General features: G+C 44.7%; 1 protein-coding gene across 1 annotated transcript in view; it reads right to left on the bottom strand.

Annotated features, from left to right (window-relative positions):
- Positions 1 to 12,887, bottom strand: part of gda (guanine deaminase) — a 43,945-nt gene that overhangs the window by 27,714 nt on the left and 3,344 nt on the right. Inside the window, exons 2-3 of the mRNA XM_048525472.2 lie at positions 2,944 to 3,032; positions 1,188 to 1,362 (exon numbers count right to left, since the gene is read on the bottom strand). Coding sequence (XP_048381429.2) covers positions 1,188 to 1,362; positions 2,944 to 3,032 — 264 coding nt within the window. The remainder of the gene's footprint in view (positions 1 to 1,187; positions 1,363 to 2,943; positions 3,033 to 12,887) is intronic.

Raw genomic sequence — 12,887 nt, 5'->3', positions numbered from 1 at the left:
CGTCATTAGATTCTTAACTGCAGACATTTTATTCAATTCAAATTCCACTATCTGCCGTGGCAAGATTTGAACCCAGGTCCCCTGAACATTGCCTTGGCCTCTGGATTAGAAGTCCAGCGATAATACCACTAGACCATTGCCTCTGAAAGAATTCCAATATTACAGCACTCTCTCCATACTGTGCTGGGCATGTCAGTCTTCGTTCTAAGCTTGAGTTTCTGGACTTGAACCTGGGTCCCCAGAACATTTTCTGGGTCTCTGGATTAACAGTCCAGCGATAAAACCACTATCATCAAATGACGCCATGATCTCCTTGTAAAGTTTTGGTCAGTCACTCCCAATTTTGTCCATCCACCAATTAGGTTTTAAAGTGGTGTCTATGAGAACAGTGGAGATATCAAACCAAGTGAGGTACAGGAACAAAGGGGATCATGGCATGCAGATCTACAAATCGCTAAAAGTGGTGACACATGTGATCCAAAAGTGCTAACACAACACTGTGATACATTTCTAGGAGAAAAAAAAGCTCCTGATCAAGGACCTCCTCATCCTCCATGCAGAAACACAGCTACAAAGACTCATAGACTGTCCCTCCCATGTAACTTGTTCACACTGACTATGAGTGTGAAGAAAACCAGGGTGTTGCATATCCTATACTGATCACACTAAATGCATCCCACTGGAAGTCATTAGTAATTGATGCCACCTTGAGTCCTCAGAGTCAGATAACCTGAATCTTGATGCAGAACATGATAAACAGGGAAAACAGCTACCACCTTTGTACTTCTCATGAAATGTCTATTGGAGCAAGCAAATGGTTTTGTAAGTTCTATGTTCTCAACACAGAACTGTTTGGCTGTGAAACATGGGTGACTCACAATTGCCAGGAAAGGAACCTCAATAATTTCCATGTTTGTTGTCTGTATTGCTGTGCAGACAGCTAGCATTTACTCAGTGGATAGAATGGTCTTTTGTGCCGTGATATCTCTTTGACTAAGAATATAGAATTAGTTACAGCTAGAATTCCTAGGAGAAAAAAGGAAAGAACTAGTCATCGCGCAGTTAGCTTCAAACAGTACTTGCTTCCTGTGAGATAGAACAATTTGAGTTCGTAAATATCTCCCACCATTTTGATGGAAGAAATTGGAAAATGAATATGTCGAGGTACATTAAGATATTAGACATACCACTACTTTAGTGTAGGTATCCTCTGCAAACTTCAGGTCTTTGAATTTGGATTCAACAGGAAATGTATACTCAACCAACCATTCAAGAAGTGGTAGATCCAGGCAGGTTCCCATGTTGGGATATTGTGATGCATGAATGTGTGTGTCAACTAGCCCTGGAATAAAAAATTCTTCCCTGAAATAAAAAGAATAAAAATCATTAAGGCTGAAACAATATCCTTTACCATTTAATCCAATTTAATGCAATTCATGAAGGACAACAGCAATAAAGTTAATGTTTACACACAACTAATATGGTTGCTTGTTTTTGTTTCTGATTTACAGCATCGGCAGTTCTTTTGGTTTGTATTTAATATAATTGCTTATTCATTACTGGTTAAAAAACAATCAGCAGTAAAAGAATGAAATAAAAGCCATCATGTTAGAAATAAAAGATTGCAGACCCCAAAGCTTCTTTGTTCTGCATTCCTATCACTCTTGTGAAAGATGTTTCTCCTAAATTGTCCATAGGATTTATTAGTGACCATTCCTTCTATGACTCTGAGAAAGGCTCTTCTCAATTCCACACCATCCCTCTCCATCACTCCTTCAGCATTCTGCAAAACCCCCTGACTCTCAGCATCATCTCTCCCTGCTCACTCCCCATAGTAGCAGTCACTATGAAAATCTTGGCATTATAGGACGTGATGATGTTCTACCTTGTAAATGCCTTGTGACTTCTGGCCTCTCTTCAGCCAAGAATGCACTGCTTGATTGCGTAAATGATGCTGTTTGTTTGGAATTGTATGCAGTAACAAAATGCATTATTTCTGAGCATTAATAAAACCCTTTTGTTTTCACAAAATATCCCAAATCATTTCACGGGTTGTTTAATCAAACCAAGCCATAGAGAGGATAGATAATCAAAAATTAAATCAAAGTAGCACATGTTATGGTACATCTTAAAAGAATGGCTTATGCCCAGGCAGCTGAACACATGGTTGCTAATGGTAGAACATTGGAAACCCAAGAGAATACCCAAGAGGTCAGAGTCAAAGGAGCACAGAGATCTCATTATCTCTACAATGGCTGAAGGAGATAACAGAGATAGGGAAGGATAAGGCCATGGAAGGATAAAAGTGTAACTCATGGGAAAAATGGTTTTCTACTCATGAAGCCTTCCACTCCATCCCTCATTTCCCATAAACTTGGTTCCGTAGCCAACACCCACAGATATCTTGCTGGAAAAAGACAGTCTCCCAGTGTCCTGCCACTGGCTGTCATAGAAATAAGAAACAAGAATGGGTAAACAGTCAAAATAAGGGCCAATCCCTCATAAGATGAGGTAGTTGGTCACCTTGCACTTGGAAAGCAATCTGTTTCAAGGCAATTACTTCACCCAGGGGCTTTTGTCCTGGACTCTTGAGTTTCTTTATGCCCAACTCTAAAATCAGCTGTCCTTTTCCAGCTGCTCACCATCCTCATTTATGTCTGAGGGAAGCATCATACTGAAGCAAAGCAAGATATCTCTGCACAGTATGTGGGGAAGTAAGTAGATAGTGAACAAGAAAGCATGGAATAGAAATAAAAGGAGCTGGAGATGCAAATCAAAAACACTTTAAGATAGAACTAAGGTCACAAATGCAAAAGCAACACTACGCTTTATTCATGTTGCAAAGTCTCAAGCATGGTTTTAGGGATTTTCACTGCAAACTCATATGCCTTCATGTAACACATGACTAATGAGTGAGGATACTGTTTGATGATATTGACTAACCTTTGTTGAAGTACTCGGATGTTCTTTTTCTGGAAATGCCATGTTTGGGATAACTCTTCCTCTTTATCAACAGTCTCAATGAAAACAATCTATGTGGCAACAAGAAATGTGGTTTAATTCAGTTAGATTGGAAAATTTTCTTCCTCATTGGAATATTGACGACAGAAACTTATATGACTCTTAACAACATGGGCTAAGATGAAAAATCTGAGATAAGTGTATGAGAAATCTAGTGAGGCCTTTCTAGATGTTGGCAGCAACAAGTCACATTTTCCAAAGAAATCTCAGCATGGCATCGATAGGATTCTCACAAGAAAGTGACGAGCTGCCTATTAACGGGGATTATTGCTTATTATTACCTTCATTGGCATTCTTATGTCATTAGTATGCGCATTTCTCCTCTACTGTGCCTCAGATAAAAACTAGTATTTGAGAATTCTCGACATAAAACTCAGAGTAGGGAAGCGTCTCGCGACTCCAGCTTGCTCCTCAGTACCACTTGGGCACTCAGCACCAACGTCTCAGGGCAAGCTTCTGGCAAGGGGGACATACCTTCCATGTTTATGGATGGTAGACTCTGATAATGTGTCAGCCTCTCCACTACCACCATAATACATCTCTGACCCACCGAAAAGACACTTATGCACTGTAAGGACAGTCTGTGCACAGAGACAGGCAGCCAGCTTACAGATTGGACCAGGCTGCATCCCAAAGCTTGTTCCCTTAGTGCCCACACATTTAGCCCCATGTGGATGCTCACAGCATCCCTCCTGGGCCTTGCCTTCCTTTTTACACTTTGGCCCCTCAACTAGAGCTTAAAAGTTCACAGAATGCTGCATTGCTTTTCCTCTCAGTGTGGCCACAAAAGCAGGCAGCTTGTTGTGATGGTCAGCAGTCAAGGAAGTGGATATGTTGCTTTAAGACTCATTGCTGCATTCATCTCTCATCTCCACTATGTCCAGCACAATGGTATGTGCTGCAAGCAAACACCTAGGTCACAGTCAAAGGAGAGTTGAAGGCAAGCAGACAGGTCCTTACCTGTTCTGGCCTGCATGTGACTCCAGACCCACAACATTGTGGTTGATGCTGAACTGTCCTCTGGGCAATTAGGGATGGGCATTAAATGCTGCCTAGCCAGTGACACTCTCATCCCGTTAATGAATAAAGAAAGAAAATGGTGGGAGTCGAATGTAGGATATTAACGGGTGTTGGCTGTCTCTGTGAGACAACAGTGTATACATAGACAAAGTTACAACAGAGACACTTCGAGCTCGATAAAACTCAATGAATTTATTAAGTGAATGATGCACACCTTTAACCACCAGAGATATCTTAACCTCTGTTACTGCTCTTAGTTCTGGAACAAACTCTGAACGTTATTACCTGGGAGAGGTGCTAACCATGTAGGCTGGAACTTTTCACAATGTCTACATCATGCTTCCTGATACAGGGCATTCCTTCACGTTTGTTAGTTGCTGATGAAATCAGGGATTTCCTAGGCTGCTTTTTGTACAGATCTCTGTATCAAGTGGATGCCTTATTTGGAATTATCTGCCATGGTATGATTCAAACCCTGTATCCAGACATTATCCGGGTCTTTGGCTGAACAGCCCAGTGGTTATACCACAAGGCCATCACTTCCCCACTGTTGACTCCTTTGTCAATTTCTGTATTTTTAGCATTATCCAACAAGGGTATGGTATATGGAGGCCATAAATATCTTGGGCAAACAGTTTGCTGAGGTGAGGACATGGTTAGTGCAGTGTAGACAGCTAATGACGTCTGCAATTTCATAATGCTCGGAGGCCATGAAGCAAATCCAGACAATCACATCATATCACTGCAGGAAGGGGTCCAGAATAATAATAACAGATGGTGCAAGCAGACAGAACCATGAAATACACACAAAAAGCAGAAATTCTGATAAAATTGCAAGGACAGCAGCATTAATCACAAGGACTGAGATATCCAAAAGGGACAGGATACAAAATTATAGCTTGGTCTTGCATAAGATAGCTAACTTGAACTTTTATTTTCAACCAATGTTGCATGTAACTATTGTGATGCAAAAATGTGTAAATATGTTATTTTGGCTACAGTTGGCAGAGTGCTTTGCAGGCTGCCTGTAGAGATCACTCGCTGCTGCGTGGTTAGAAGCTCTGAATAAAAATTGACTTGTTCTACTTTTCACGAAACTCAAGACTCTTCTTTGAAATAACAAGGTGTAGAGCTGGACGCAGGACAAGCAGCATCAGAGGAGCAGGAAAGCTGACGTTTCGGGCCTATACTCTTTTTCAGAAATGGGGGAGGGGAAGGGGGGGTTCTGAAATAAATGGGAGGGGGGGAGGCAGATAGAAGATAGATAGAGGAGAAGAGAGGTGGAGAGGAGCCAGACAGGTCAGGGAGGCGGGGATGGAGTCTGTAAAGGTGAGTGTAGGTGGGGAGTTAGGGAGGGGATAGGTCAGTCCAGGGAGGACGGACAGGTCAAGGGGGCGGGATGAGGCTAGTAGGTACGAGATAGGGTTGGGGCTTGAGGTGGGAGGAGGGGATAGGTAGGAGGAGGGGATTGGTGGGAGGAAGGACAGGTTAGGGAGGTGAGGACAAGTTGGGTTGGTTTTGCGGTGCGGTAGGGGGAGGGGAGATTTTGAAGCTTGTGAAGTCCACATTGATACCATTTGGCTGCAGGGTTCTCAAGCAGAATATGAGGTGCTGTTCCTACAACCTTTGGGTGACATCGTTGTGGCACTGCAGGAAGCCCAGGATGGACGTGTCATCCTAGGAATTGGGTGGGGAGTTGTAATGGTTCGCAACTGGGAGGTGCAGTTGTTTAGTGCGAACCAAGCGGAGGTGTTCTGCAAAGCTGTCTCCAAGCCTCCCCTTGGCTTCCCCGATGTGGAGGAGGCAACAATGGGAACAGCGGATACAGTATACCACATTGGCAGATGTGCAGGTGAACATCTGCTTGATGTGGAAAGTCTTCTTAGGGCCTGGGATGGGGGTGACGGGGGAGATATAGGGCTGGATGTAGCACCTCCTGTTGCAGGGAAAAGTGCCGGGTGTGGTGAGGCTGGAGGGGAGTGTGGAGTGGACAAGGGAGTCCCGGAGAGAGTAGTCCCTCTGGGAAGCAGATAAGGGTGGGGAAAGAAAAATGTCTTTGGTAGTGGGGTCAGATTGCAAATGGCGGGAATGTCAGAGGATGATGTATTGGATCCGGAGGTTGGTGGGGAGGTACGTGAGGACGAGGGGGATTCTGTTTTGGTTGATATTGTGGGGAGGGGGAGTGAGGGATGAGTTGCGGGAAATTGGGGAGACACGGTTGAGGGTGTTCTTGACCACTGAGGGGGTTAAGTTGTGGTTCTTGAAAAACGAGGACATCTAAGATATTCGGGAGTGGAATGCCTCATCCTGGAAGCAGATGCGGTGGAGGCGAAGGAATTGAGAGTAGGGGATGGCATTTTCTGCAGGATGGTGGGTGAGAGGAGGTGTATTCTAGGTAGCTGTGGGAGTCGGTGGGCTTGAAATGGATATTGGTTTCCAGGCGGTTGCCAGAAATGGAAACAGAGAGGTCCAGGAAGTAGAAAGAGGTATCAGAGATGGTCCACGTGAACTTAAGGTTGGGGTGGAAGGTATTGGTGAAGCGGATGAACTGATTGAGCTCCTCGTGGGAGCACGAGGCAGTGCCGATACAGTCGTCAATGTAATGGAGGAAGAGGTGGGGTTTAGGGCCAGTGTAGCTACAGAACAGGGATTGTTCCACGTAACCTACAAAGAGGCAGGCATAGCTTGGGCCCATGCGGGTACCCATGGCCACCCACTTTGTCTGTAAGAAGTGGGAGGAATTGAAAGAGAAATTGTTGAGGGTGAGGACGAGTTTGGCTATGCGGATGAGGGTGTCAGTGGAGGGGGACTAGTCGGGCCTGTGGGACAGGAAGAAACGACATGGGGAATGCAGACGAAGGAGGGTTTAGACCCGAAACATCAGCTTTCCTGCTCCTCTGATGCTGCTTGGCCTGCTGTGTTCATCCAGCTCTACACCTTGTTACCTCAGATTCTCCAGCATCTCCAGTTCCTAATGTCTCTGAAACTATTCTTTGAAATCTCTCCCAAACAGGAACAGTTCATAATGAAGTCCTGGGAGGCTCCTGTCAGTCAGGGGGTCCTGCTACAAAAAGGCAACTTCAGTCTTCAGGACCAGCCCAGGGATTTGTGCATAGTCAGGCATGTCGTCAGGGTAAAGCCTATGGGTTTGATAGGGACAGCTCCCAGGAAAGGGTTATTGATGCTTGGAGGGTTCATCTACACACAGAGGTTGAGTCAGGAACTCATTGACTGTAGACTACTCCCTTTAGACTTTGAAGACATGACCAGTTGCTTGCACACATTTGCATTTTTGCTGCTGGTGAGATTGCCATAGCGTTGAACCAGAGACCAACATGTTCAACCCCTTTGACTGAAAACCACAGACCAGCATGACAAGCTGCCTGGCTACGTCTATGTACCAAGTAGCAAAGCAATGCTGCAGTTCTGTGAGCATTTCAGCTTTGGCCACACTGTGAAAAGGCAAGGCAAGGCAAGGAACAGCATGACCAGGTAAGGATGCTGTGGGCATCTGAGTTGGTGCTAAGTGAATGAGTGCTAAAAGTGCAAGAAAAGTGCCCTGACATGCAGCCTGGTGTGAATGGTAGCTGAGTGCCTATCCCTGAATGCAATGTGTCTTTGAGCAGCATTGCAATGGTCATTTCTGGTGTACCCCAAAGTATGTAGTAAGTGGATCAGAGATGTCCCATGATGGTGAAGCGAAGCTGGCATTTGTTGAATGGCAAAGTGTGTAGATGTGACATGGCTGCTGCTACCTTGGAACATGCCCTGTGATGTTGGTGCTGGCTGTTCAGGTTGGAGGTCCACAGGAGCGAGTGTCCAGTTGGAGTTGCCAGGTCGCACTCTGACTTTCATGTCAGGAATTCTCAGCATCTAGTTTCTATTCACTTTCTGGTCAGATAGGAATCTGCATATTAATGGGGTGAGATTCAGCGTGAACGAGGCTGATATTAGGCAATGATCCTGTTAATAAGCATCTCTCTGATTTCTAGCGAGGATCTCATCTATTGCCCTGAACTCTTCTGGAAAATGCTACTTGCTACTCCCGACACTGAAAAAGACCATACTGAACTTCTCAATAAGACCATGTGTTACAGGTGCCATTCCCCAGATTTCTCACAATGGTTCATTGTCTGATTCTTTTGCTCTTTGTAGCAGTGACCCATATCTGCCAATACTAAGTGGCCCATGCCTGCTTACAAATTGGAAGACAGACACTAAGAAAACTAAACAGTCTGGTCACACAGTGAAACATAATGGTATCTTTGAACAGGCCTACTCCAAGCTTAGCAAAGGGGCCCTGCAAGCAACCATCCGAGACAGATCTGATAAGAGGATGCCTAAGGATAGACAAGCTCCAGCTTCATTAGTGAAAGGATGATTGTCCTAGTCAATAAATAACACCAGGTGAACCAGTCAGATTAACTCACTAAGCAGCTGCAAAGACAACACCTAAAGTTATTTTGTAGTAAATCAGCATTTCTTTGAAGTTATTCACAATATTGAGAAATAAGTTCTAGGTAAAGATTCTTCAGAAAATCATAGAAGTAGTTTTCAACGTGAAGGATAGATGCATATATAATCAAAGTATAATACAAACATTCAGGAAAAAGAAACACTTAAACTAAATATGAAAGTTAATTAGTCTTAGGAAATACCTTCTCTTATGTTCTGAACAAAACAGAATGTTCACAGCCCAAGCAGCTATAAAGTTTTATACTTTATGACTAACGTTATACTAGAAATTAACCTTATAGCAATTAGTTAAAACTAACTGTCTTTTGTACTTTAACATATATAGTTGGAACAGTGAGAAATATAAAACAAATAACTGAATTTGATAAAGATAAGCACACAAAATACAACTCATGCCTGTCCTTAGAGATTAGCAAGCGTGAGACAAATCCCAAGGAGTATAGCCAGTAACTTTGAAATGTGAATGGATAGGATGCATAAAAAGATCCCATGGCCTAGGGATAACAGTGTCTAGTAAGCACTACGAAATCATGGGAACATGGGAATGCCCATCATTGACTAGGTCTCCCATGGAACTGGTGGCGTGGATTAAGGAGGAAGGACAGTATCCACGCTGTATTTGACTATTGCAACTGAAAACGTATAAAAATGCTGTATTTCACTGGAAAAATCAGAGTGTGTCATTGATCTCACTTCTGATCAGAGCCAAAGATTAAGGGAAAAATTGCCTTCTCACGTTGAGGCTAAATTCGGGGTAGATCCTTTGCTCCTCTCCCTGCATCAACTGGTTTTTGCTTGAATAAAAGTCGTCCACTTACCTGAATCCTGCCTGCCTCCTGAGTCTTTATTCCATCTCGGTTGGGGCCGGTGGTGGTAGGGAGTGTGTGGGGGCTATGCTCCTACACCACTGCTCCCTGCTTCCTGCTTCCTGACATTTTGAAGTTTTCCAGCATTTTCTGTTCTGTATTTCAGATTTCCATCCAGTAACTGTGGTAATTTGCTTTTGGAAAGATGGAAGCATTGGAGGCTGAGGCGTGACTTTATAGAGGTCCATAATATCATGAGGACATGGATAGAGGGAAGAACCCAGGTCTTTTCCTTGGGTTATGCGACTCCAGAACTAGAGGGGCGTAGGTTTAAGGTGAGAGGGGAAAGATTTAAAACGGATCTGAAGGGTAACTTTTTCACACAGAGGGTGATGCGTGTATGGAACCAACTGCCAGAGGAAGTGGTGGAGGCTGGTACAATTACAACATTTAAAAGGCATCTGGATGCGTACATGAATAGGAAGGGTTTAGAGGGAAACTGGCCAAATGTTGGCAAATGGGACTAGGTGAGTTTGGGATGTCCGGTCAATGCAGATAAATTGGACCAAAGGGTGTGTTTCTGTGCTGTATGATTCTATGGATGTGAGTTTGCTCGCTGAGCTGGAAGGTTAGTTTTCAGACGTTTCGTCACCATTCTAGGTAACATCATCAGTGAGACTCCGACGATGTGCTGGTGTTATGTCCCGCTTTCTATTTATCTGGTTAGGTTTCCTTGGGTTGGTGATGTCATTTCCTGTGTTGGTGATGTCATTTCCTGTTCTTTTTCTCAGGTGATGGTCGATTGTATGATTCTATGACTCTATAACTTGCACTTCTATAGTGGTTTCTAAAGTGCTGTACAGTTTTAAGTACTTTCAAAGTGAAGAACTACTCCAATGCAGGAAACGCAGCTGTTGGTTTACACTCAGCATTGTCCCACAGATAGCATTGTGATAAAGAATTGCCTTTCTAGTGATGCTGTTTGGTAACTTAAAAGATAAATGGCATGATGGCACAGTGGTTAGCACTGCTGCCTCACAGCACGAGGGACCCAGATTCAATCCCAGCCTCAGGCAACTGTCTCTGTAGAGTTTGCACGTTCTCCCTGTGTCTGTGTGGGTTTCCTCTGGGTATTTTGGTTTCCTTCCACAGTCCAAAATGTGCAGGTTAGGTGGATTGGCCATGCTAAATTGCCTGTTCAGGGATGTGTAGATAAGGTGGGTTATGGGGGATGGGTCTGGGTGGGATACTCTGAGGATCAGTATGGACTTGTTGGGCTGAAGAGCCTGTTCCCACACTGTAGGGATGATATGGTTAACCCAGTGCCAGGGATCGTTTAACTCTGAGGCCTCAACATTTCATTTTATAATGGCAGCTCTAACAGTGAAGTGTTCCTTCAGTAATGCACTCTTAAATAATACTGAATAAAGGCCTGATATGTTATTTAGATGCGACCTTCTGGGTATGAAGCAGTGTGAATGTTTCCTGAAGGTATTTGAAGAGAAAGGATGTGAGGGCCCTCTCTCTGTCTCGACTGCGCACCATTGCTCATCCTCCCAGCGGAGAGGAGCCAGTTTGTTACCATCCACAAGTACAATCCCCACATCCTGGCATCAGATGTCCTGAACTTCCTCGGAGGGTATGTACAGCTTGAAGGAGGCAGTGCTGACATAGTGGACTCCTTCAAAATGTGGATCAGCAAGCGGCGGGTCAAGGTGGACCCTGAAGGTGGATACCAGTGGGAACATCCTTCACCAAACCACAAGATTTTTTACAGTGCCAAACTTCAGGGAGGTCAGGGCACATGGCAGTAGGCTGCAAAGTGACCCTCTGCAGGAACTGTACAGGAGGGGCATCTGACTAAGGACTGTAATGAGTCCAAGAGTTGCAACTAATGTAGGGAAGCAAGTCACCTCAGCAAGGCCTGACCAAGACTGGGGGCCACGTACGTACAAATGGCGAGAAGTGGCAACACAGGCACTGGACCCTAAAAGGAAAGAATGGTGCCATCTTAATGTCAGCAACTCCCACTGCTGCTTCTGCATGTCCAGGCCGCTCATTCTGGCCGGACACTTCAACTGCATCATCGATGTGATTGAATGATCCAGAGGGGCTGACAGCAAACTAGATGCCACATCCAGATTCCTGATGGAAATGGTTAGAATTGCCAAGCTGCATAGCATCTTCAGCACCTCTGCAGATGGACTGCAGGGTGGATACAGTTGATCACAGCCGACTGGGTCTTTCCACTCAAGTACAGATCTCCAGTTTGTGTCCTAAGTGTTCTCTGTCAGATCCACTGATGTCCAGCTGGTGTTCTTTGCTGACCAGTGACTCCTGCTGGAGACTGTCAGCTATAGCACAACCTGCAGGCTGGCAAGGGAACATGAAAGCTGAATGTGAAGCGTTTGATCCCAGGAGACATTGAGGAACTCAAAAGGACAACAAAGCTTGGAGGAGTGTGAAATCCCTCTTTGACCCTCTGGCAGATTGGTGGGAAACAGTTAAGGGGAACATTAAGAGGCTCTTCATCCTCAAAGATATTCAGAAGTTGAGACAGAAAGAAACAGGTAAAACTGTCCAAACACCAGAAAAGCATGCAGAACCTACTCCCGCTGCAGAAGATGGAGGTCAGTGCCAAGGAGAACCTCCAGGAGGTGAAGAGTCAACGAGCCTCACTCTTTGCCTCAGAGGCCACCAAGACAATCTTGTGATCCAGGGTCTGCAGTATGGGGGAAGCAGGATGAGACGTGCTCATGTTTCTTCTTCCAGAAGGTGCACAAGGAAAGCTCTGTGATCAGAAGCCTGAAAGAAGAAGATGGCTCAATAATGTCATCTCAGTTTGACATCCTGAGGATCAGCAAATCTTCTTTGTGCCAGACTGTATGACATGAAGCCCACAGATAGCACAGGCTCCCAGTAGTTCCTGTCCTCTATCACAGAGGTCTTAGACGACAGCACGTGAGAGATGCTGAACAAGCTGTTATCTCGAATCCTTAGAAAAGAATAAAACTCCCAGAAGTGGCTGCTTACCATCTGAGTTGTATTCAGGTCTGTGTGACTAGATTAGCCTTGATCTGTTGGAGGTGTATGACAGTTGGCTTCTGGAAGGTAGCACACATGAATCCATGAGGAAAATTATCATCACCCTCATTTACAAGTAGAAATGGGAGAGGGAAGAAATTAGAAACTGGCGACCAATCCATGCCCAAGGTCTCCAAAACAGGCTTTGGGGAGGGAATCTGCAATTGTATCCTTCTACAACAACATTGTTAGTACAGTTTCAATCAATGGGTGGAAATCAGAAAGCTTCCCAATCAGATCTGAAGTCAGGCAGGGCTGCCCTCTCCCCTGCCTTGTTTGTGTGTTGTGTAGAGCCTTTAGCTGAGTCTATCAGGAAGGATGCGAGCCTGAGAGAGGCAACTACTTCAGGCAGCAGAGACCTGTAGGTCAAAGCCTCCCAGCACATGGATGATGTTGTTGTTTTCTGTTCAGATCCGCTGTCAATGCGCAGACTCATAAGCATGTGTGACATGTTCAAGCTGGCTTCAGGAGCCAAGTTAA

The sequence above is a fragment of the Stegostoma tigrinum genome, chromosome 3, assembly GCF_030684315.1.
Source record: "Stegostoma tigrinum isolate sSteTig4 chromosome 3, sSteTig4.hap1, whole genome shotgun sequence".
Classification (NCBI taxonomy): domain Eukaryota; kingdom Metazoa; phylum Chordata; class Chondrichthyes; order Orectolobiformes; family Stegostomatidae; genus Stegostoma; species Stegostoma tigrinum.
The sequence above is the reverse complement of the archived record's forward strand: the minus strand, read 5'-3'. Positions and strand labels throughout refer to the sequence as shown.